Source organism: Micromesistius poutassou (genome assembly GCF_964030765.1).
Source record: "Micromesistius poutassou genome assembly, chromosome: 7".
Lineage (NCBI taxonomy): Eukaryota > Metazoa > Chordata > Actinopteri > Gadiformes > Gadidae > Micromesistius > Micromesistius poutassou.
The window spans coordinates 16,367,148-16,392,716 of NC_140277.1; the positions used below are offsets into that span (position 1 = coordinate 16,367,148).

The window sequence follows — 25,569 nt, forward strand, 5'->3', positions numbered from 1 at the left end:
GCTGTGGTCGTTGGCTCAGTTCTGTCCATACCATTCCTGATCTTATGAACTTGTATCATGTCACCGTCGTCGCCTGTGCATCAGTGACGGTAGTCTGAGGCTGGAGAGACGTTCTCCATGAGGGAGGGGGGCGTGGCACTAGCTTCGTAGCTCGTCGTTGGGTCTTCTCCACCTCTTTGCTGTCAGATTGATACCGTGGAGACCAGATTACATTCCATTACTCTAAGTGGGGGTGTGACCATGGCAGAGAACGGCCTAGGCTGTTACTGACTTACTGACTTGTTACTGACTACTGACCTTACTGACGGTGTACTGACCTTACTGACGGTGTACTGACGGTGTACTGACCTTACTGACGGTGTACTGACGGTGTACTGACCTTACTGACGGTGTACTGACTGTACTGATGGTGTACTGACCTTACTGACGGTGTACTGACCTTACTGACGGTGTACTGACGGTGTACTGATGGTGTACTGACCTTACTGACGGTGTACTGACGGTGTACTGACCTTACTGATGGTGTACTGACGGTGTACTGACGGTGTACTGACCTTACTGACGGTGTACTGACGGTGTACTGACCTTACTGACGGTGTACTGACGGTGTACTGACCTTACTGACAGTGTCCTGACGGTGTCAACATGTTTAATAAGGCCTACCTGGTACAAAATGATGACACACACAGTGTGTCTGTTTTCTTTGCGGGAATCATTTCTATATTTCAAATGCAGGAATGAGGCTGAAGACAGCGAGGCCGACTCAGAGCAGGGTTCACGCTGTGGGTTCAACGCTCTGCACAGAGGCTGCTGAGCGCTGACAGAGGGCTGACGTCTGAACACCGAGCTGGAGTCTGGGATGGGACCCCATGAGGGACGGGGACACAAGGGTTCAGCCCCCTGGCCGCGCACAGACCCCCTGTTGAAGGGGAGCCCGCCTCCAGACCAGGACTAGGACCAGACCAGGAGGAGGACCAGACCAGGAGGAGGACCAGACCAGGAGGAGGACCAGGAGGAGGACTAGGACTAGACCAGGAGGACCAGACCAGGAGGAGGACTAGACCAGGAGGAGGACTAGGAGGAGGACCAGACCAGGAGGAGGACCAGAACAGGAGGAGGACCAGACCAGGAGGAGGACCAGACCAGGAGGAGGACCAGGAGGAGGACTAGGACTAGACCAGGAGGACCAGACCAGGAGGAGGACTAGACCAGGAGGAGGACTAGGAGGAGGACCAGACCAGGAGGAGGACCAGGAGGAGGACTAGACCAGGAGGAGGACTAGACCAGGAGGACCAGACCAGGAGGAGGACTAGACCAGGAGGAGGACCAGGAGGAGGACCAGACCAGGAGGAGGACTAGACCAGGAGGAGGACCAGGAGGAGGACCAGACCAGGAGGAGGACCAGACCAGGAGGAGGACCAGACCAGGAGGAGGACCAGGAGGAGGACTAGACCAGGAGGACCAGACCAGGAGGAGGACCAGACCAGGAGGAGGGCTAGACCAGGAGGAGGACTAGACCAGGAGGACCAGACCAGGAGGAGGACCAGACCAGGAGGAGGACTAGACCAGGAGGAGGACCAGACCAGGAGGAGGACCAGACCAGGAGGAGGACCAGACCAGCCGCTCCCCTCTGGGACCACCCAAACTTCCCACTGTGTGTGTGTGTGTGTGTGTGTGTGTGTGTGTGTGTGTGTGTGTGTGTGTGTGTGTGTGTGTGTGTGTTCAGCTTTTATTTAAGGGTGAGATATTATACCCCCCGACGGCCCCGTGGGCCCCCCCGGGGCCAAGGCCCCCGGCCACGCCCGCCACGGGGGCTTCTCGAGCGTGGTCTCCGCCAAGCCACGCCCCTTCCTCCCCGGCTCCTCCCCCTCTGACGAGGACGGTGGCGGCCGCGGCGGCGGGGGGGGGGATGAAGGGCGGGAAGGCGGGCCGCTCCGGGCGCGCTCAGTGCGAACACTGCGGCGAGACATTCTACCCCTCGGCCAATCGGAGGGGCCGGTGCCAGGACGCGCCGGACGCGGTGGGCGGCTGCGTGCGGCGGGTCAGCTGCATGTGGCTGGCCGACAGCATGCTGCACCACCGCATGTCGGACCCCAAGGGGGACTTCTCGGACCCCTGCTCCTGCGCGGGCGCGGGCGGGGCCCGGCGGGGGCCGCGCTGGCTGGCCCTGGGGGCCCTGTCCCCCCCATAAGAATTATAATAACTCCATTTATATAGCACCGATCGGAATCTGCAATGAATGTTTACAATGAATGAAGTGATGAACGAAAGGGGCCGGTCTATGAACTTGAACAGAATGCCCTTAGTGGGCGTGGCTTAATGTCCTGACTGACAGCCATCTTCGCCTAGCTGAAGATATTTAAAATAAAAACCTTGAATGTTGTAATTGGCTTAAGTGATGGGCATTCAAAAGGTGTGTGTGTGTGTGTGTGTGTGTGTGTGTGTGCGCGTGTCTAGAATCAGTAGGTAAACAAAGTTCCCAGAATCCTCTCTGCTCCAGGGTACCATGTGACAGCAATAACTGTCTTCCTTCTCGTGTCGCTCCTTCTCTCTTTCTCGCTCTCTGTCTCTCTCCCGTGTGTGTGTGTGTGTGTGTGTGTGTGTGTGTGTTTCTCTCTCTGTCCGGATACTCTCTAAATTATGTGAGTGATAATGATGGAGGGAGGAGGGGAGAGAAGAGGGAGGAGGGGAGAGGAGAGGGAGGAGGGGAGAGGGAGGAGGGGAGAGGAGAGGGAGGAGGGGAGAGGAGAGGGAGGAGATAAGGGAACAGGAGGAGTAAACCCTCCAGCCTCAGACCACATCAGGGCCACATGTGCAAACATTTAAGATCTGTCTCCCCTCCCTCTCTCTCTGTCTCCCCTCCCTCTCTCTCTCTCTCTGTCTCCCCTCTCTCTCTCTCTGTCTCCCCTCTCTCCCTCTCTGTCTCCCCTCCCTCTCTCTCTCTGTCTCCCCCCTCTCTCTCTTTCTCTTGCTCTGTCTCCCCTCCCTCTCTTTCTCTCTGTCTCTCTCCCTCTCTCTCTGTCTCCCCTCCCCCTCTCTCTCTCTGTCTCCCCTCTCTCTCTCTCTGTCTCCCCTCCCTCCCTCTCTCTCTCTGTCTCCCCTCCCTCCCTCTCTCTCTGTCTCCCTCTCTGTAGATCCTGTCTAGTTTTATCTTGAAGCCGTCTTATTGTTATCCACTCACAACTGTACCAGGTGTGTATCAGTAAGATACACACACCTGGTGTATAATATATTCTAGTAGTACCAGGTGTGTATCAGTAAGATACACACACCTGATGTATAATATATTCTAGTATATGTACCAGGTGTGTATCAGTAAGATACACACCTGGTACATCATAGGTTCTATTTAATGTAACAGGCGGTGTCACTTGGCTCTATCCCTTCCCCTAGCCCTAACCCCTAACTTCTCCCTTCCCCTAGCCCTAACCCTTAACCTCTCCCTCCCCTAGCCCTAACCCTTAACCTCTCCCTCCCCTAGCCCTAACCCTTAACCTCTCTCTCCCCTAGCCCTAACCCTTAACCTCTCCCTCCCCTAGCCCTAACCCTTAACCTCTCCCTCCCCTAGCCCTAACCCTTAACCTCTCTCTCCCCTAGCCCTAACCCTTAACCTCTCCCTCCCCTAGCCCTAACCCTTAACCTCTCCCTTCCTTATAAGGAAGGTTTAAAAACTTTGCATCCCCCTCACTCTTCTTCTAACCACAAATATTTCCCTTACCCTAAACTGAACCCTTCCCATTCCCTTATACTTATGTTCCTTTAAATTTAACAATGTGTTTATTTTCCCTCCAAGTGGACCGGCTCCTCCCCCTTTCTCCCTCCTCATATTATGTTGAATATTAATAAAAACAATAACCATCTCACCGTTCCCCTCCCTGGCCCCCACTACAGGCTCCCCACTACATACCCCCCCACTACAGACCCCCCACTACAGGCCCCCCCACTACAGGCCCCCCCACTACAGACCCCCCACTACAGACCCCCCACTACAGGCCCCCCCACTACAAGCCCCCCCACTACAGGGGTCCTCACTGGTCCTCCCTGATGTTAACCCTAACCCTGATGTTAACCCTAACCCTGAATATAAACGTTAATGGGACGTGGGCCCCCGGGGTGTATTCATTCATGTGTGCGAGGGCCCCCAGGAGCCGGGAGGTGCGCCCCGGCAGCCGCAGCCGATAGTGAGACACAGGGTGGAGGGGTGAGGGGGGATGGAGGTGTGAATGATCGTTGGATGATGGATGAAGACTGAATAGATGAATGTTGATGGACTCCCTTCCCCTAGCCCTGACCTAGCTCCTAGCCGTCAGCCCCAAGAGCAGGAGCATACTCCTAGCCGTCAGCCCCAAGAGCAGGAGCAGACTCCTAGCCGTCAGCCCCAAGAGCAGGAGCAGACTCCTAGCCGTCAGCCCCAAGAGCAGGAGCAGACTCCTAGCCGTCAGCCCCAAGAGCAGGAGCAGACTCCTAGCCGTCAGCCCCAAGAGCAGGAGCAGACTCCTAGCCGTCAGCCCCAAGAGCAGGAGCAGACTCCTAGCTGTCAGCCCCAGCAGGAGCAGCAGAGGAGTCCAGCACTTGGCCAAACTATTTTGGGAGAGGTGGAGGAGCATGTATCTCCCTACACTCCAGAGTCGTACCAAGACCTCCTCCACCCATTACTGAGGTGGTGGTCCTCAGATCCCATTAGGGTTACATGGACTCATACTCAACCCCCATGGTGTTAGTCTCATTGGTTTATTTACAGTTTTTCACTTTCAAACAACTTGGACACAAGGAAATGCCACAACTTCAATAAACGGAGGTGCAAATGCACGTCCATAAACAACAGACTATGTGCTGCCTCATCATTGAAGCTAGCTAGTGTTTGGACCTGAAGCCCAGGACCTCCGACTTCATGGAGCGGGTCCAGGAAGACCAGCCAGAGCAGGACCTGGAGGAGCTGTTCAGGAGGTAGGGGTCGTCTGTCTGCCGTTCTGTCTGTCTGCCTGACTAAAACAAAATGTCGTCCATGTTCTGCTTCTTATGCTTCCCTCCTCCTCCTCCTCCTCCTCCCCAGACCGATACAGCGTAACCCTAAATGCTCTAACCTTCAGATCAGAACAACGTCTAGACATCATCCACTGAGCAGGACGCTCTAACCTTCAGGTCAGAACAACGTCTAGACATCATCCACTGAGCACAACGCTCTAACATTCAGGTCAGGATTATTATTATTAGGTCAGGATTATTATTATTATTTGATTATTGTTTTAATAAAACACATCCAATACCACTGAATGTCCAGCTGGTGACTCCACTGAGGCTATAGCAACGATGCTCTTAGCGCTCTAGTGCCCCTGGAGCCCTCGTTACCTACGAGGGAAACGGTGTGAAAACTGTACGATGCTCGTATGACAAACTTCACGAACCGCTTAGGCTAACGATGCTTTTGGGAAACCGGGCCCCGGGTAGAATCAAGAGTCATACCGAACTTATAACAATTATGGTCATATATTTTGGCAATAACGGTACAATAACCTACAATGATACACAAACAAACAGCGATCCGAAGCCTAACATACAACCATCCGAGGCCTAGATGGGAGTCCTCCTTGCGTCTCTCCAAGAGCTCCGCAAGGAGAAGTCCCCAGCATTGACAAACGCGACTAAACTAAAGTGTTGGTTAACCAGATGGTGAACTATCGATGACCCTCCTCAGGATGTCCTAAAGGGGGTCGACGCCCTGCCTTATCAGATGGAACCCTTGGCTTCTTGACCCTCCCCAGGGGGTCAGGACAACAGGCCCATACCAACAAAAGGCAGCTAGAGAAACGGAACGTGAAAATAGAATTTTCCCATTATACTCCACTCTAATTTATATGTGCTGGTCTGTATCTTAAGGCTGGAGTTGGTTTCTCCCTGATGAAGATGTGTCTCATGGTGTCCATGCAGTCGGTCGTTAGGGCGGTTCCAGCAGCAGCTATTTCCTGGTGAGGCCTTCTCCTGACTGGCAGCCAAACTCAATGACATAACACATATCTCCTTTTGTTAGGAACGGTTAGGTTGGCATCAAGAGGTGCCAGTAACACGCCCTCTCGTGATGTCACAGTCTCCTCACTCCTGCAAGACGTTTTGTAGGTGTTTAGAGACGGTGACATCACAAGAGGGCGTGTCATTGGAGGATGTACATCCTCTAGGTGGCTACAAAAAACTACAACCTAAGATGGCTGCCGCACAAGAAGGATCCAGAAGGACGGTGTTGTGTTTTTGTGTGTTTTTAAGAGTGAAACTACAACATCCAGGATATTGGAGTGGAGAGACAATTCAACAAGGAACAGTGAACACAAATATATAAACATCACATTCACAAGAGACGTTAGAGAGAACTACTGTTAGCTACTCTAGCTAGCCGATGGTCGATGCTTGTCAGACGTCATCAGTAGAACGCGGCGTTACGATCCCAGGAAGACATCTGTGAGACGTATGTTGGCTATCGGGGCATCGATCTAACTTTCATTTCTATTTGCATTTCTTTGCATTTCTATTTTTCCCCTTAGCTCATACATCTCTATGCTTTGGTTGATTCAGTAACGCAGACTTTAAATTGGCATTCTCAAAGATTTCCGTTTAGTTCTCTTTGGCGACACCTTTGGTGATAAGTGGTAATTGTTCCCATAGATCCCATAATACTGCAAATGCAAATGTTTTGATCAGTGGGCCACAGGCTCATCACCCTCATGTCACCTCATCAGACACATCACACGTCACTTAATAGACGATTATTTACATGAAAATCTTCGAGATGCCACTTCACATGTAGAAGCTTTTCTAATAACTCTGAGAATGGCCTCAGTGAGAAGTGGACCTCATTCCATCAACCGTGATATATCACTCCTTCAGGTCATGTGACGGCCGTAGGTACAGATCATGAACTGTTTTAGTGCATTTATTTTAGAACCTGAAAATGAACCAAAGCGTTGAATGATGTCATTAATGCAGGAAGGGGGGCTGAGGGGCCGGTGATGAAGATCAACATGTCTTCTGTTAAGAGGAGACTTCATGATCAGCGCCTGACGTCATTAGAGCCCAGAGAACAGGATGGAGGACAGAGGGCAGCCTGGTCTAACACCTCTCCCTGAAGAATAACTTATCTATATTTATATTCCTGTGGATTGATTCAACAGGCATATACTGATGTTGATAAAGAACTATTGTTAACTCCCTTATCAACAAAGTCAGAAGCTTTTCTGAATCTAAACTTCAGTTCTGTGTCTGGGTGTGTGGGTCCGTCATATATCGTCTTGGGTCTAAATTCTGGTAGTTTAGCTTCTGGTCTCCTTACTATGACCCATGTTTATAGTTTATGGTCTCCAGGAAGGACAGATATGGGCCTATAGGAGGCGTGTCCAGGTGTATCTTTGCCAAGGGGAGGAGTTTCATATTGTTTATTCAGTATCCAGTGGGTGTGGTCTTGGTTTTATTGTTATTAGATTATTTATAAGGAGACAGGCGTTGGTAAATGTCTTCATCTTGGATTCATACTCACACAGCGCTGTGTTCAGTCACAGAGACACCTGTAAAGTGACCCTCCATGCAGAGGATTTATAAACTGACCACTAAAGAAGGACCAGGAGACGACAGAATACACATCTCTTATTTCTGTATTTATACATTATTTTTTTTTTACATTATTAATGTTATAGATTTGATTAATTTAATTGTTTCATTTATTTACTTCCGGTCTTGATAAATACCAAATAGGTTAACAATCGTTAGTTTCCATTTCAAAAGTGTTCACAATTCAGAATTCATAAAATTAGAATAAATTAGAAATACTACCATCTATTGGCCATACTCGGTTATGGCACCAACTTTATTTTATTTCTGTTTCAAAAACTACATACAAACATTATTCATTCAAACATGATTATTTGTTTTTGTAGGTTGAAGAGTAAATTACTCTTTAAAAAAAACATTTAATACACTATCTATCCCGATCCATGACCCCAGTAACTTTAATACACTATCTATCCCGATTCATAAACTCAGTACATTTAATACACTATCCATCCCGATCCATGACCCTGCTTGTTTCAGTCAAGTTAAGGACTGTTTAAATCATCATCATAAATCAAATCAACATCAACATAATATAAAGCGACATGACTGTGTTTGTACAAGAATAATAAAGTGTTTGATACAAATATACTACAGAATTTACCAATAGAGCGATCATTAAAGATAGAAATGTAATAATTACTGATAACTGAGGGATTTATTGAGCATCACTGAAAACACACCTTTTTAAAATAGCTTTCATCATCAAACTCTCCTCATCTGAACAATTAATCTTTCTAACTGTAGAGGAAGCTCAATGCATAATATTTTTTGTAACTGTAGAGGAAGCCAAAGATATGATATTGAGGATAATGAATTCCCTATTACATAAAAACATATGGAGTGTGTGTGTGTGTGTGTGTGTGTGTGTGTCAATACAACCGACTCAGAGAGAATGAGGTACCTCGTAAAAACCCAAACGCAGGGAGGAGCTCCTCCTGGGTGAAGGAGGTCTGGAAGGTGTGGATGTGTGTCAGTGTGTCTGAGGACCCTCCTCCACCTGGGGACACTCTGTAGAAGGACAGAGTGCCATCAGGCCGGTCCAGATACACTCCTACTCTGTTAGAGCCAGCGGGGGGGAGACGGATGGCTGTTTCTATATTGTTGTGCTGGGCAGTGTAACGGTCATCAAAACAATAAAGACCCCACGACTTGTTGTTCCCTCCAATCTTGCTGTCATCACCATTTCCTTTCCTTGTGATTCCTCTGTATGTCACTCCTATTATAACACCTCCTTCCCTCTCTACCTCCCAGTAACAGCGACCAGTCAGAACCTCTCTTCCCAACACCTGGTACCAGCAGTTAAATCTCTCTGGGTGATCAGGATACGGCTGGTCCTCTTTAACCCACGTCACATTTCTGTTGTCCTCAGACAGAGAGAGTCGTCTGCAGGCTGTGTTTGGGTCCAGTGTGAGTTCACAGGCATCTGAGGGGAGAACAAGACACCGTTACCATCGTTCAGTGTTGACCGTTCTTTCATAGATATCCTCCACTCGATGTTCGGTGAATGAAATAAGAGAGAGAGACTTACGCCTCGTGCACACTACCTCCGTCAGTCGACGGATGGGGGCTTTTTGACGTGTCCCTGTTTTCCCGGGTTGTATTACAAAGGCGATTTCATTGGACAGTGCACTTGCGTATATTTGCATAACGCAATTTTATTGGCTGACGGTTCCGTCGCTGCCTGAAAAGTTGAACATTTCTCAACTTTTGACGCCAGCCACGGAGCCGACTTGACGGACGGACCCACAATGCATTTCGAGGGCACCCCATGCAAAGTCAATGAGCTGCGTCCGTTGACGGACGTAGTGTGCAAGAGGCGTAGATAAGGCGTAGCGCTGGTTACACTTCTACAACTGCGTAACCACGGAGACCCCTCGAGCCCTCATAGTGCTCCGTCGTGGTGCCGGATACGCAATGCGTAGTCTGTGTTTTGAAAATGGCGCTGCCAGTGTTTACGTTGTGATAGTAGTCAAACCGGAAAAGTAATTCCGGAAATTATGTTTTTAGAGGACCAATCGCAGCCCTTGCCGTCTCCGTTGTCGCTTGACGGAGTGACGGACATGCAGCCGGAGACGACGTAGAGGGCTCTCCGTAACCGACGTACAGCACTTTACGCAGGAGTAAAAATTAGGCGACGACATGCGGTCAGCCTAATAATTATTATTTTTTTCAGCCTAATATTTTTTAAGTGTCCGTCACTCCGTAGCATCGTCTCTGCTACAGTCTCAAACAAATATGTCTCTCAAATTGATTATTGAATTTCATTTATTAATCAACGCACAACTAGTTGTGTGTGGACACACATCGCCGTACTCAACTGCTCTATTCGTTATTATTTGTTCTTTCACCTAATTATGTAATTAGAAAGGTTAATGTCATCATTGTTATTATTATATCCTACCTTATCTCCTAAACAATGTAAGACCTTCCTTGTGTTTCCCTAAATGAAAAGCACTCGGGGCGTCCTGTCTGGGCCTTAGATCTACTAAAGCACTGGTCCTGTCTGGGCCTTAGATCTACTAAAGCACTGGTCCTGTCTGGGCCTTAGATCTACTAAAGCTGGTTGGTTGAAGGCTACACGGTCTTCTAGTTCTGCTCGTAGCTGATAGGCCGATGTGACTCAATCGGGGGGGGGGTCCTCGCTGGGCGGCCCTCACACGTAGCATCGGAGCTCTGGGGGTCACACGGGGGTCAAACTCACACACGTTTCAGCCCTCGTACGGCTGGCTGCTCACGGTTAATATTTCTTAATACTGCGTAACATTCACTAGGAAGCAAATATCAAACGAGAACGAAATATAGATTATTGTGGAATATAGATTATTATACATCAACAGTTTGATGAAGGTGATGTCCACCATCATCTTCATTCCCAGGCAGTGGCCCCCCCGAACGAGCCAACCCCACCCCCCGTCAACAATTGCGCCCGCAACAGCGCTCGTCTGCGTTCCCCCCCCACCCCCCCCCCCCCCCCCCCTCCGTCAACAATCGCGCCCGCAATAGCGCTCGTTCGCGATCCAAACCCCCCCCCCCGTCAACAATTTAGTTTGTGCCCCTCTAACAGAAAAGCCGGCCCCATCTCGGCCCCCCTATTAAAAACGATCTAGAATCGCCACTGCTCCCAGGATGATTTGACTGAACCGACGTCACCTCCTGCTGTGTGGATGGACTTTCCATCTCTATAGTTAGTGTGTGTTGAGATGAATCAAACTAAACAGACACTTACACTTCATTAGAGCTGGTTTCATCCTCCGCTCTCCACCGTGCTCCACACTGGGGAGACAAAGAGAGAGCAGCATGTTGTCTTTAGACAGGGAAACGTTATTCACATGTTAACAAAGAGAGAGCAGCATGTTGTCTTTAGACAGGGAAACATTATTCACATGTTAACAAAGAGAGAGCAGCATGTTGTCTTTAGACAGGGAAACATTATTCACATGTTAACAAAGAGAGATCAGCATGTTGTCTTTAGCCAGGGAAACATTATTCACATGTTAACAAAGAGAGATCAGCATGCCGTCTTCAAAAACTGAAACATTAACATAACTGTTTCTAAATGAGAGCACATTATCTAGTATTATACAACAGTTAGTTCCGACCGGTCCCAACCGAGCAATTTGATTGGACAACGAGACATTCCATAGTGCTGATATACAGTATAACAGCACTGGGACTTTTCACAGACATAATCACTCCGCTGTACGGGCGTTCTAATAACCGTTATTAGCTAACGTTACATCAGCTGTTAAATAGCCTGAATGTTTATGTACTGTATATGTGTTGCCTGGCAACAGCCTAGTCTCCCTTCAGTTGCGGAACTATTTTTGTTGGCGGAGCCGAATAAATGATTACTAAACAAACAAATCATAATCTCTTGTTTCTTATTACTGTTAACTAATAAAATGTGCTCGTAGCACTGTTGTATAAAAGCAATATCACACTCGAGGTCGTGCTGTTGTACTGTATATCAGCACGGTGTGATTATCTGCGGCACTCGGCCTGCGGCCTCGTGCCTACGACCGAATCACAGCCGTGCTGATATACAGTACAACAGCACTCCCTCTCGTGTGATATTGCTTAAATATAACGGTAACATGTTCCATTGATCCTTGTAGGAGACATTGTCCCTGAGTGGTGAGCTGTCTTCTCCATACCTAATAGTGTCCAGTCTCCAGCGTGGATCCTCCAGTCCAGCAGAGAGCAGCGCAGCTCCTGAGTGATTGTAGCTCAGGTCCAGCTCTCTCAGATGAGAGGGGTTGGAGCTCAGAGCTGAGGCCAGAGAAGCACAGCCTTCCTGTGTGACCAGGCAGCCAGACAACCTACACACACACACACACACACACACACACACACACACACACACACACACACACACACACACACACACACACACGTTCAACACATGTTGAACCATTGTGTAAAAATGTCTTGATAACAGGGAACAGACCAGTGTAAATGAGAGTTAACAGCTATTCAGTCTATGGTCAGAATGTCCAAAATAATTCCTCAACAATCCAAAAATGTAACGAAGAACTTCAACTTCAACAATCATTTACACACTGAATAACATATATAAAATAAGAATAATATATCATACATTTTATTATATCAACAAAAATGGTGACTTGAAATCAGTCAGATGTCTTCTGATATGGAACAGTCGACTTATTGGCTTAGTTACTATGATTGGATTACTAAGATGCATGTATACACCTTATTCGAGCTATACTCGAATCGAATTGGGTTACTCATAGTCGAATTAAGACCCCTAGATAATGCGATTTATGTCGAGCTAAGCGTGCATGTACGGAGTCGAATTGGATTATGCGTTGAATTGCATTGAATTGCTTTCTGTGTATGCTCAAGATATTTTCCCGTGGCTGTGAGCCGGAAGTAGAAGGAGACGATAGTCGTGTTGTTGTTGTCGGCGTCAGAAAACGAGAAACAGATGGCAAAAAAAAAGGTGGCGCAGAAGATGGAGGAAGCCGGTGAATGTAGTTACCCCCTATAAGTTTTGTGTCCCGGCCGCGGGAGCGCGCATGGCATGCATTCATTAAAGGTGGAAGCACACAGACACTACGCTTTAATTTCACCCAAGGCTGAATTAAAATTACATGTTTTTCTAAATGTGGGTCACACATCCCTGTCCATGTAGTTACCCCCTATAAGAAGTGTATCATCATCAACATGCATTCAGTACACAGTACGCTTCAAATTCACCCAAGGCTGAATTAAAAGTACATGTTTTTCTAAATGTTTCTCATCAACAAGGTTGTAAAATAACTATGATCTTTATTCATTCATTGCACCGTGGCCGAACTGACGGGGGTATTCTCTGACATTATGAATCTTACAGACTGCGTCGGGTTCTCTGACTCTCTGGTACTTCCACAACAAGTAAAGACTCTTAATGGCGTTTATCTCGACCATGGGGAAAAGGAATTGGGGGAAATTAACTTTGGCTTTGACTCTCTGAAGTCCAGATTGAAACGAACATGGAGGAGAAAGCGATGTTTCAGCAGACAGCTGTCAGTTCACTTCGGGTCCATATAATTTCTCCGACGCTCCATTGTTTCGACCTCTCGGTTGTATGCGGACTCCTCCGCCGGCAGAGCAGCCGGAGGAGTCCGCATACGACGGAGACGAAATGATATAGACCCGAAGTGAGTTTGTTGTTGCTGGTGACGTAAAGAGGTCAACCGGTGGCTCTATTACCAATAGTTGAAATGGGTACAGTGCCACCTAACGTACCGGGGCATGACACGCTTTGGCCAATGAATCGATTTAGTCACCGCCATGTATACGCGGACATATATATGCAGTTGTCCAATTGAGGAGCATAGTCGAACTATGGCTTTAATCAAATTAAGTTGTGCATGTAAACATACTGAGTGTGGCGTAACTGTTTGCACATTATGTAAAACTGCCATTTTAATTATAAATACATTTCATACCACAATAAGTTTAATTGTTTTTGAACATTGACTAAAACTGACCTGAGAGTTTCCAGTGTACAGTGTGGACTCCCCAGTCCAGCAGAGAGCAGCTTCACTCCTGAATCCTCCAGATCATTGGTACTCAGGTCCAGCTCTCTCAGACTAGAGGAGTTGGAGTTGAGAACTGAGGCCAGAGCTTCACAGCATCTCTCTGACAGATGGCAGCCACTCAGCCTTTAAACAATATGCAGTTGTTTTAATTATACATTAATTATACATCTATAATGTTTTATAAATGATGAAACAACTGGAAAACGTGTCTTCAAAGAAACTTTTTAAGATGAGTCTGTTATTCTACTTTAGGGCTCTACACTCACACAAACAGACAGGAACATGTTACTCTTCAGAACATTTTTAACAGAGAGTTAAACTACTGTCTATTAAAAATATTCACACAACTAACCCTAGTTGAATATGTAATTTAAGACATTTTAAATGTATACAATCATCGCTAGATCGTTGTTTCACACTTAACAGACAGTACCTCGTCCCTGGTCCCTCCTAGTGTCTACATTGTTGAGTCCTCGGGCTCCGTAGCTCGCCCTAACAATCTCCTCCCTGTACAGTGTCACCGACCCCTCCCCTGTCTGACTACCCTCCTGTCACCGACCCCTCCCCTGTCTGACTACCCTCCTGTCACCGACCCCTCCCCTGTCTGACTACCCTCCTGTCACCGACCCCTCCCCTGTCTGACTACCTTCCTGTCACTGACCCCTCCCCTGTCTGACTACCCTCCTGTCACCGACCCCTCCCCTCTCTGACTACCTACCAACCTTCAAGCCCCAAGTCCCTCCTTTACATATTTGTGTCCCTCAGTAAATACCCTTTGATTTACTGTCTGTCAGCCTCACTCTGTGTGAGCATTTGGGTCCACTCGCTCTACTTCGCCTTAACAGCTGTGTAGGGGCCAAAATGCATATTTGGTCTGTTTGTTTATTGTTTATTTTGAAAGGTCACTCATACTATCTTTTGGTCATGTCACTTCCGTTTTTGATTGACACATGGGTGTGGTTTAATATACACCTGGGCACTCGGATCGGCGGGGGGTAAGAGAGAAAGGGGGTTAGTGGCGCTCCTGATTTATATTTTCTGTTTACCGTCAAATCGTCAAATAACCAAGAATAAATCATCATACAACCAAGAATAAATCGTCAAACAATAAACATCACTGGACTTGGATTCATTTGAACGACGCGTAACTGCCTGGAGCCCACCTAAGCCTCTTAGCGACCTTTTATAGGAAAACTGTCGCTACAAGCTGCTCAGACGGAGCTTCACAGAGGAGGGGGGTGCCCCTCGGTCGTGACGTCAGACTTCCTCGGTAAAGGTCTGACGTCACGTAAAGAACGCCACCTGCGTTCAGCAGGGTGGAACGTTCACGCCGTGTTTTGGGGAGAATGGCAAAAACATAGGATTTTACCCCTTTTCTCTCTAAATTGGGGACTTATTTCAGTAACAGTGATACAATGGCATGGATAACTATATTGAAGATCATATAAAACATATTTAAACTTGTTAAATCACAAAAACAGCACATTTATTTTTGCCATGAAATCTTCTCAGAATTCTGAGATAATTAACACAGTAATTCAGAAAAAAAGAGTGGATTATTATTCCATAAAAACTCAGAATTCTGAGTTAATTATGTCATTAATTCAGAAAAACAAGAACAGAATTCATTTTCTCAAGTGAATTTCCAAGTATGTTAGGTGGCATGCATACAATGATTACGTCTAGGCTTGTGACAACTATTCCACTATTTAAGAATCAGCTGAATGTCTGCTGATAGTAAAATGTTATTATGCACATTAAGTAAACTGACCTGAGAGTTTCCAGTGTACAGTGTGGACTCCCTAGTCCAGCAGAGAGCAGCTTCACTCCTGAATCCTCCAGATCATTGGTACTCAGGTCCAGCTCTCTCAGACTAGAGGAGTTGGAGCTGAGAACTGAGGCCAGAGCGTCACAGCATCTCTCTGACAGATGGCAGCCACTCAGCCTTTAAACAATATGCAGTTGTTTTAATTATACATAAATTATACATCTATAATGTTTTATAAATGATGAAACAATTGGAAAACATGTCTTCAAAGAAAGTTTTTAAGAAGAGTCTGTTATTCTACTTTAGGGCTCTACACTCACACAAACAGACAGGAACAAGTTACTCTCCAGAACATTTTTAACAGACAGTTAAACTATTGTCTATTAAAAATATTCACAGAACTAACCCTAGTTGAATATGTAATTTAAGACATTTTAAATGTATACAATCATCGCTAGATCTTTGTTTCACACTTGACAGTCAGTACCTCGTCCCTGGCCCCTCCTAGTGTCTACATTGTTGAGTCCTTGTTCTCCGTCGCTCGCCCTAACAATCTCCTCCCTGTACAGTGTCACCGACCCCTCCCCTGTCTGACTACCCTCCTGTCACCGACCCCTCCCCTGTCTGACTACCCTCCTGTCACTGACCCCTCCCCTGTCTGACTACCCTCCAGCCTTCAAGCCCCAAGTCCCTCCTTTACATATTTGTGTCCCTCAGTAAAGACCCTTTGATTTACTGTCTGTCAGCCTCACTCTGTGTGAGCATTTGGCTCCACTCGCTCTACTTCCCCTTAACAGCTGCTCAGATGGAGATTCACAGAGGAGGGGGGTGCCCCTCGGTCGTGACGTCAGACTTCCTCGGTAAAGGTCTGACGTCATGTAAAGAACGCCACCTGCGTTCAGCAGAGTGGAACGTCCATGGCGTGTTTTGGGGCATGGCATTTCTCTCTAAGTTGGGGACTTATTTCAGTAACAGTGATAAAATTGCATATCTTTTTCATCATATTATATATTATTAATACATTACTATATTGATGATCAAATAAAACAAATCACGTTTAAAACCAAAAATGTGTAGTTTTGGATTCACTGTTTTTTAAGGATGATTAGCAGCAGCTACCATACTCCATAGAGGGGAGAGCTTCTCTTGGGATTTGGAGGTATCTCGTTAAATCACAAAAACAGAACATTTATTTTTGCCATGAAATCTTATCTCAGAATTCTGAGATAATTAACACAGTAATTCTGAAAAAAAGAGCAGATTATTATTCCATAAAAACTCTGATTTCAGAGTCGTAATTATGTCGTTAATTCAGAAAAACAAGAGCAGAATTTATTTTCCCAAGTGAATTTCCAAGTATGTTAGGTGGCATGCATACAATGATTATGTCTAGGCTTGTGACAACTATTTAAGAATTAGTTAAATGTCTGCTGATAGTAAAACTTTATTATGCACATTAAATAAACTGACCTGAGAGTTTCCAGTGTACAGTGTGGACTCCCCAGTCCAGCAGAGAGAAGCTTCACTCCTGAATCCTGCAGATCATTGGTACTCAGGTCCAGCTCTCTCAGACTAGAGGAGTTGGAGCTGAGAACTGAGGCCAGAGCTTCACAGCATCTCTCTGACAGTTGACAGCCACTCAGCCTTCACACAAAATAAAGAGACAGGAACATGTTACTCTTCAGAACTGATATCACTTTTAACATTTATGAAAATAAAAAAAATCTTTGTACCATATAGCTATGTCTCTGCATACTTATATTTGTTATAAGTGACTATATTTGTTATGCCTGGACCAACATACATGTATTGTAGATGTTTATATTATTCTAGTATTGTGTTGTAATACAAGGTCTTAGAACACATACAGAAATGTTTTGTATATTATTATAACCTTTAACTTCTAGTATTATGTGCATTGTGTTGTGTATTGTACATGTGTGCATGTTATTAATGAACCTACATAGATGGTTTGTATATTATTACAACTTATATTCTAGTATTATGTATACTGTGTTGTGTATTGTAATATACATGTAATTACATGTTATTAGTTAACCTACAGAGATGTTTTGGAGGCTTTGACCACTGGCAGCAGCCTCAGAAGACCCTTCTCTGAAGCAGAGTATTTCTTCAGGTCAAACACCTCCAGCTCCTCTTTTGATGATAGTAAGATGAAGACCAGAGCTGACCACTGAGCAGGGAAGAGAGACTCTCTGGAGAGACTTCCTGATGTCAGGTACCGTTGGATCTCCTCCACTAGAGAACGGTCGTTCAGCTCATTCAGACAGTAGAACAGATTGATGCTTCTCTCTGGAGAGAGATCTCCACCTATCCTCTTCTTGATGTAAGACCCTGTGTTCAGATTGGTCTGTGAGCTACTTCCTGTCTGTCCCAGCAGGCCTCGTAGGAGATTCTGATTGGTATCCAGAGAGAGGCCCAGGAGGAAGCGAAGGAACAAGTCCAGGTGTCCGTTCTCACTCTGTAAGGCCTTGTCCACAGTCTTCTCATAGAAGAGATCATATTTATTTCTAATAAGCGAAGAATACCTGGAAGTTGGTTGTTCTTCTGAGATCAGATTGACACCAGTGTCGATGAAGGTCTTAAAGACATAAAGGGCAGCCAGAAACTCCTGGATGCTCAGATGGACAAAGCAGAACACCTTGTCCTGGTACAGCCCACACTCCTCTTTAAAGATCTGGGTGAAAACTCCTGAGTACAATGAGGCTGCTGTGATATCAATGTCACACTCTGCCAGGTCTGCCTCGTAGAAGATCAGGTTACCTTTCTCCAGCTGGTTAAAGGCCAGTTTTCCCAGAGAAACAATGATCTCCCTGCTCTCTGAACTCCAGTGATGATCTGTTTCAGCACTTCTACGATACTTCCTATCCCCCTGTATGGACTGAACCCTCAGGAAGTGGCTGTACATCTGAGTCATGGTCTTGGGCATCTCTTTCTCTTTGAAGAAGTCCTCCAGAACTGTAGCAGTGATCCAACAGAAGACTGGGATATGACACATGATGTAGAGGCTTCGTGATGTCTTGATGTGGGAGATGATTCTGCTGGCCAGCTTCTCCTCTCTGAATCTCTTCCTGAAGTACTCCTCCTTCTGTGGGTTGGTGAACCCTCTCACCTCTGTCACCATGTCAACACACTTAGCAGGGATCTGATTGGCTGATGCAGGGCGTGTGGTTATCCAGATGCGAGCGGAGGGAAGCAGGTTGCCCCTGATGAGGTTTGTCAGCAGCACGTCCACCGAGGTGGACTCTGTGACATCAGTCCAGATCGGGTTGTTCTGGAAGTCCAGAGGAAGTCGACACTCATCCAGACCATCCAAGATGAAGACAACTTGGAACCGGTCATATCTGCAGATTCCTGCTTCCTTGGTTCCAATAAAGTGATGAAGAATTTCCACCAAGCTAAACTTTTTATCTTTCAGTAAATTCAGCTCTCTGAAAGTGAGGGGAAACGTGAAGTGTATGTCGTGGTTGGTTTTGCCTTCAGCCCAGTCCAGAGTGAACTTGTGTGTTAAGATGGTTTTACCAATGCCGGCCACTCCAGTTGTCATTATTGTCCTGATTGGTTTATCTTGTCCAGGTAAGGGTTTAAAGATGTCTTCACATTTGATTGGTGTTTCCTCCCTGGCTGGTTTCCTGGAAGCTGTTTCAATCAGTCTGACCTCATGTTCCTTGTTGACCTCTCCACTGCCTCCCTCTGTGATGTAGAGCTCTGTGTAGATCTCATTCAGAGGTCTTGACTCTCCTGCTTTAGCGATTCCCTCAAACACACACTGGGTCTTCTCCTTCAGATGAGACTTGATTTTATGTTGACACTCAACAGCAACTGTTTCTACATTAGAAAACAAAAGAAGAATTTATTCTGAAAATTACTACTGCTGTTTTTTTTTTTACTCCTAGTGCCCTGTTTAAAAACAATGATCATATATCTAAATCTGTTTTCAGAATAAGAGTATCTTACTGCTCCTCAGTGTGTCGGCCAGCTCCTCCAGCTTCAACTGCTTCATGCAGAGCAGTGTGATGTCTTCTACTCCCTCTCTGGCACGCCTCCTCTGCTCCTCTTCCTCACAATCCACCTCCTCCTCCCTCTGGCTCTCTGAGCATTGTGGGTAATCTGGGAAGAGAACTCTCCAGAGTTTCTCCACCTCCTTGTCTAGAAAAGCGTGTGCGTTCTCCTTGAGCCGCTGGAACAGAACAAACATCAATGAGAACTTTACTGTGAACTAATTGAGGACATCAGAAGCGTCTGTCCTGGATTCACGTCCTGCTGGTCTGAAGAGGGAGACTGTTAGCTCCAGGAGAGATGTTGGTCACATGACTGAACTCAGTGTTGTACATTTACACACCTTCAACTCTCTGTGTTGCTGCTGTACAGACGGACCACTGGGAACCTTTGACCTCCTCTGGTGTCTGTGGAGAACAAACGTACACAGACACACACACACACACACACACACACACACATACACACACACACACACACACACACACACACACACACACACACACACACACACACACAAATATCAGTCATCTTGGTTGAGATGAGATTACTGATTATTGTGGAGATGTTTGGACCAAATACACAAATGCACAGGCTATAAAATAATTTGTTAAAAAATATTTCTCCTAACTCGTTCCTTTATTTATATATATATATATATATATATATATATATATATATATATATATATGAAATAGTATCAATCGATAACTTTTATTATTTTCTTACATAGAATTTCATAGGCAATACACGTGGAATACTAATTTAGAACGACCGTATTGACCTGATTATAGGATGAGTTTTTTTCCCTGGAATTGCGTCTGACAAAGTGTGGTTGTCTTGTGTTTGGGGTCTAGACTTTTAAAAGTCGATCTACATTCCGTCTTCCTGGTGATGAATGCCTTTCATTTGACCGACTCCTCGTGGTTCCATGCTGCTTCCCTTTCCCCGTAGGAGCTGGGCCCTAACAGTTACCGTACTTTGAGAGAAAGTCTTTTTGTTTGCTCTCTCCTCTGTTGCAGTGTGGGAGCCAGGTTTGGGGAGAACAAACTGTTTTAATTATTATGATTTTCAAATGAAATGATTTTCTTTATAAAAACTGATTTAATCTTAAATTTTTTTTTTTCCAGAAACTACTCTTTAAAAAGTCGTATTTTGTCCTTCATCCAAAGAGACTTGTGACAGAAAGTGAGTGAGCTGGAGGTATGAGGAGCAGGGTCATCGCGGCTTGAGGACAAGCCGGGGGAGAAACAGTTCTGATGAACTCAGATATGGGTCAGATATCAAGTGGTCTGTTTTCATAATCTGTTTGAAACTCCTACCTCTCCTCTCTGGAGGGGCATCCATCTTTAAGGTCAGGAGGATGACCCATAGACCAGTAACTCTTCATGGAGACACAGCTGGGTCCAGGGGAGCCTGCTCTCTCCTGCTGCCCTGGGCTTCAACACAACACACACACACACACACACACACACACACACACACACACACACACACACACACACACACACACACACACACACAAAGAGCAGGGAAACATCACTATTAAGAATACTCTGATTATTGGATGTGAACTCTAGAGAGACAACACTCAATCAACAGAGTTTGAAGGTCTATTTATTTTCTCCTGCCTTGTTGCATCTGATCAGTACCCTGGAAATCTCGCGAGAGCACAATTTGAATTTGCTCAGCAAGTCACTCTGGGAACGAGCAATATAATCCCTCTCCGATTCCCCTCTCCCAGCACATTAACCGATCACATCGGTGTATCTGATATAGGCGGGCCAAAAGCGTTGCTGTTTTATCGATCGGATATGGCAAGTCTTATCTATTGGTTAGCTCCGCTGGTCTGGATACGTCACCCCTTGTATTCTTCTGATTGGTCGTAGTGTTATCCAATTGCGTGCAGTGATATTTTCAAATGCATGCTTGGGGCCGCCCCTCGAGTTGGGCCATTTTCATTACTCGTTGCCAGACCCTACAGCTTTCTAGAGGTGGTTCTGGATTTCCAGGCTATCTGATCAGTAGAGTCTGATAACAACCAACTGGTCACACACACACACACACACACACACACACACACACACAAAGAGCAGGTGAACATCACTATAAACATTGCTCTGATTATTGGATGTGAACTCTAGAGAGACAACACTGAATCAACAGATTTTGAAGGTCCACAACTATTTATTTTCTCCTGCCTTGTTGCGTCTGATCAGTAGAGTCTGATAACAACCAACTGGTCTGTTTTCTCACTGGTCTGTTTGAAACTCCTACCTCTCCTTTCTGGAGGGGCGTCCATCTTTAAACCCAACAGGTATACGCATAGAGTGGTCACTCTTCATGGAGACACAGCTGGGTCCAGAGGAGGCTGCTCTCTGCTGCTGCTCTGGGCTTCAACACAACACACACACACACTCACAGCTTTTACTCAGACTAATGATGGTGTCATGATGTATCACTGCTGAGCTCTGAGATGGACAACAGTCACAGACAGTGAGAGATCCTCTTCTTACCTCTTAGCTTTGCTCTGGCGGCCATGTTCCCCAGACCGAGTGGTCTTAGAGGTAGGACCCCCCTCCTCTCTTTCCACATCCATAGTAGACTGGAGACCTGTAGTCCTACACAAACACAACATGTTGTTTTCCTACGGTCACTCAGCATTTATTAAGGTGAGTAAGACGGTTCTATCAGGACCTGTGGAGGGAAGGTGAGCCAGCAGCAGACAGACACTGAGAGGAGGTTTCTAACTTGGCCTCACACTGCTGTACACCAGAGTGGCCACCAGGGGGCGCTCGGGAGCCAAACATAGAGTGGCTCAGTCCTGCCCACCTCATGTGTCACGCCTCTACCATAAAAACTGAAAAAATTGACTGGTGGTCGTCAGAGCTATCTTTAAAATGTTGAGATTTTGATCTATTTCTGACGCTATTTACACTTCTGGTGTGTTTAGTAACAAGAACTAGTTAGCTAGCAATATATTATGGAGAATGGCTCTTATTAATTATACCAGATGGTTTTCAACATATATCGGCCACAAAAATGACAAAATGGTAGATCGAATAAAAAACGTTTCAAAACCCATTTTATAAACTTCAACATCATAGGTTTATATCCTATGAAGTATTATGTTTGGTTTGTAAACTAGACAGATGCACACACACAAACACACACATATTTATATGAAGTTTAAAATACTTTACCTTATGTTTTCGGTTGTTGGTGTTATGGTATGAAAAGATCAAAGCATCCAGGTGTCCTGTCTTCCTGTGGGAGGCTGCAGGTCAACTGAGGAGACTTCAAACCTCTGAGCTGAACTCCTTCATGATGCTGGCTGAAGGCCAGCCGCTTCAAAGGTCGGCTTCATAGCAGGTCGGGCTCCTTAGAGGATAGGGTTCAGTTGACAGCTGTATGATGTATTGTACCAAAGTACACAGAAATACACTGTCCTAAAACACACATCAATGATTGACTAACGATATAAAATAATACATAGAGATAGAACCAACCTTTTAGCATTTTAGTATATGATAAGATAACTGACTGATAAAACAGTAAAGTTGAGGCCAGAGATGAAAACTGAAAAGCTTCATGGACAAACTGACAGCGGGCCGTACAGAGAAATTGCTGAAAGTTTTTCATATTTACGTTAAAATTAAAATCTTCTTTCTGCTAGAGCTGCTGCCCCCGTGACCCGAACCCGGATAAGCGGTTTTGAAGATGAGGATGAGATGAACGTCTTCCTTGAACAATATTTCCCTCATTCTTCTGTAGGTGCTCCTGCTGCTCTCATTACTGCCTCATTTCCTGCATTCCTGTTAAGGGTGTAAATAACTCAAGTCTGTCAGACAAATGTGTACATATAGTTACATAAATATATATATATATATATATATATACAGTAGCTTTTAACTTTTGATTGGCACATTTGCAGGACATCCAGCAGGGATAGGGCCCCCAGGAACGGGGACAGGGCCCCAGGACGGGCCCCCAGGAGCGGGGACGTCTGGGAACCGTAGCCTAGCAACAAGCAGCAGCATTGGAGGCGGGCTCAGGAGTTCTTGACGGTGGTTTTTGAGCGGTGAACAGGCAGTGTGAGTCTGGACTGTGAAGGATAAAGGACAATAAAGCTTTAATGGTTTCACTGATATTGCGTGGTCCATATTAATAAAGATGATTAAAGATAAGGGAACTCCACAAAAAATATCCTCAACTATAGGAATACATTAATGATTACATACCAACGGGAACACAGTTATATATAAAACATCAGATTAATGATATTAAAATGTCTCTCTTGATATTATTGTAATCTATATCTTAGACTTCTGCCCTTTATTCCTGGACTGATGTGTTTTTATAGAACAGTTTTACATGAAGCACATAAAGTAGCCTACTGCTGTACGTTATTTTGTAGTAAAGTAATATATATGAAGTAGGCTACTGGTGTACGTTATGTTGTAGTAAATATATGAAGTAGGCTACTGGTGTACGTTATGTTGTAGTAAATATATGAAGTAGGCTACTGGTGTATGTTCTGTTGTAGTAAAGTAATATATATATGAAGTAGGCTACTGCTGTACGTTCTGTTTTGGTAAAGTAATAGGCCTACATTAAGGTGAATAACATTTAGACCAGGCATAGGCCTACATTCAGGTGCATAACACCTATTGGGGGCCGTTTGTAAACCTTTGCTGGTGAAAAACATTCTTCACTTGTTCCAGATTTAGCTGCTTAATGCTGAATCTGAGGATAAATCGTGTATATAAATCTAAATCTTTATATCTCAATGTTAAATGTTACATCTAAATCATACAACAGATATGCTAATTCTCCTCCGTATACTAATTAGTTCTGACTCTTGGGGGGGCGGCATCGATGCACGTGGTTCTGGAGAGCTCAGGGCTCTCTCTCCTTGTTGATTGGCCGATGGCCGTTGGCGGGGATCTCACCATGACAACAGACTTCTCCTGAAGGTCGCTGATGACACTGTTGTGATCAGTGTGCTCCAGGACGGAGAGGCTAATCCCGGGCCGGTGGTGGACGACTCTGTGGAACGGTGCGACAACCACTTCCTTAAGTTAAACCTAAACAAAACAAAAGAAATGGTAACCGACCGCCTTAGAACTCCCCGCTCATCCTCACCGTGTGCGATTAAGGGCCTGCCTGTGGAGACTGTCCTACAGACACCCGGGAACAGTGGTTGATGAGTACTTAACCTTGGAGTCAAACACATCTGCAATATGCAAGAAGGGCGTGCAGAGACTCTGATTGAATACGTTTAACGTTGACAAGAAACTGATGGTTTTATTTCATAGGTCTTTCATTGAGTCCATTGTAACCTTTGGTTTTATCTCTTGCTTTGCTCATGTTTCAGTGCACAACAAAACCAGTCTATCCAGAGTGGTGAAAACTGCCAGCAGAATAGTGGACCCCCAGCAGCTCCCCCCCTCACACATCAGGGCAGGTGGTGAGGCCCGGTGGGCCCGGTGCATTGAGCAGCTCTGACCGTCCCCTCTGGGAGGGATCTGCTCTCCTACCATCGGCTCGGAGGTCCAGGCTGCCCGGGGTCAGGGGCAATAGGTAGACATGTTCCTATGGTCCTAGTGCAGTTAATGCACTTAACAAGGGTTAAACCTCGACGGCACGGTCAAACAGCACTAACACGCTTTATTTTTTTTAAAGAAGTTAAACGGAGTAGACTTTTATTAACGAACAGTGGTGTTTTATTTAATCGGTTGTATTTGGTGACGTTGTTTTGTCTCTTGTCTTTTTATATGTTGTGTATTTGTGTCTCATTGTGTATGGACCTCTGAAGAATAAGTTCCGCCTCCGATGCTCCCGGTTTCCTCGGTCAAATGTCTACGGGAAATAACACGGGGTTGATGAATGATCGTACATAACAGACTCTGTAGGTGGCGAAGAAGTAAAAGCTGCGTCACGTGTTGAACTACACACTTTTTCCATCTAGTTTCGACTGGCTTTTTGGATTGTCGATTATTAATGCTACTTTAACAGCACCGAATATCCAAAAACCCAGTCGAAACTAGATGGGAAAAGTGTGTAGTTCAGAACGTGATGCAGCTGGGAGTCCGGTCCAGAGCAGGGCTGGGAGTCCGCTCTCTCTCTCTGTCTCCC

General features: G+C 45.8%; 2 protein-coding genes across 7 annotated transcripts in view; both read right to left on the reverse strand.

Annotated features, from left to right (window-relative positions):
• Positions 1–25,569, reverse strand: part of LOC311350520 (NLR family CARD domain-containing protein 3-like) — a 114,334-nt gene that overhangs the window by 19,031 nt on the left and 69,734 nt on the right. For 2 of the 6 annotated variants that reach the window (XM_084470558.1, XM_084470552.1), the window contains exon 1: positions 20,754–20,836. The exons of 3 other annotated variants lie outside the window; for them this stretch is intronic. In XM_084470558.1, the coding sequence (XP_084326684.1) occupies positions 20,754–20,821 (68 nt within the window). In that variant the 5' untranslated portion in view covers positions 20,822–20,836. Of the gene's footprint in view, positions 1–20,753; positions 20,837–22,634; positions 22,688–25,569 lie in introns of those variants that run through there. One more of the 6 variants, XM_084470546.1, reaches the window with a different exon arrangement.
• On the reverse strand, positions 10,183–20,653 carry LOC311350063 (NLR family CARD domain-containing protein 3-like; the record flags this gene model as incomplete). Its single annotated transcript, XM_084470103.1, has 5 exons — positions 10,183–10,269; positions 11,717–11,915; positions 15,415–15,557; positions 17,510–19,260; positions 20,608–20,653. The coding sequence occupies 5 exons, from the start codon at positions 20,651–20,653 to the stop codon at positions 10,183–10,185; spliced, it is 2,226 nt and encodes a 741-aa protein (XP_084326229.1).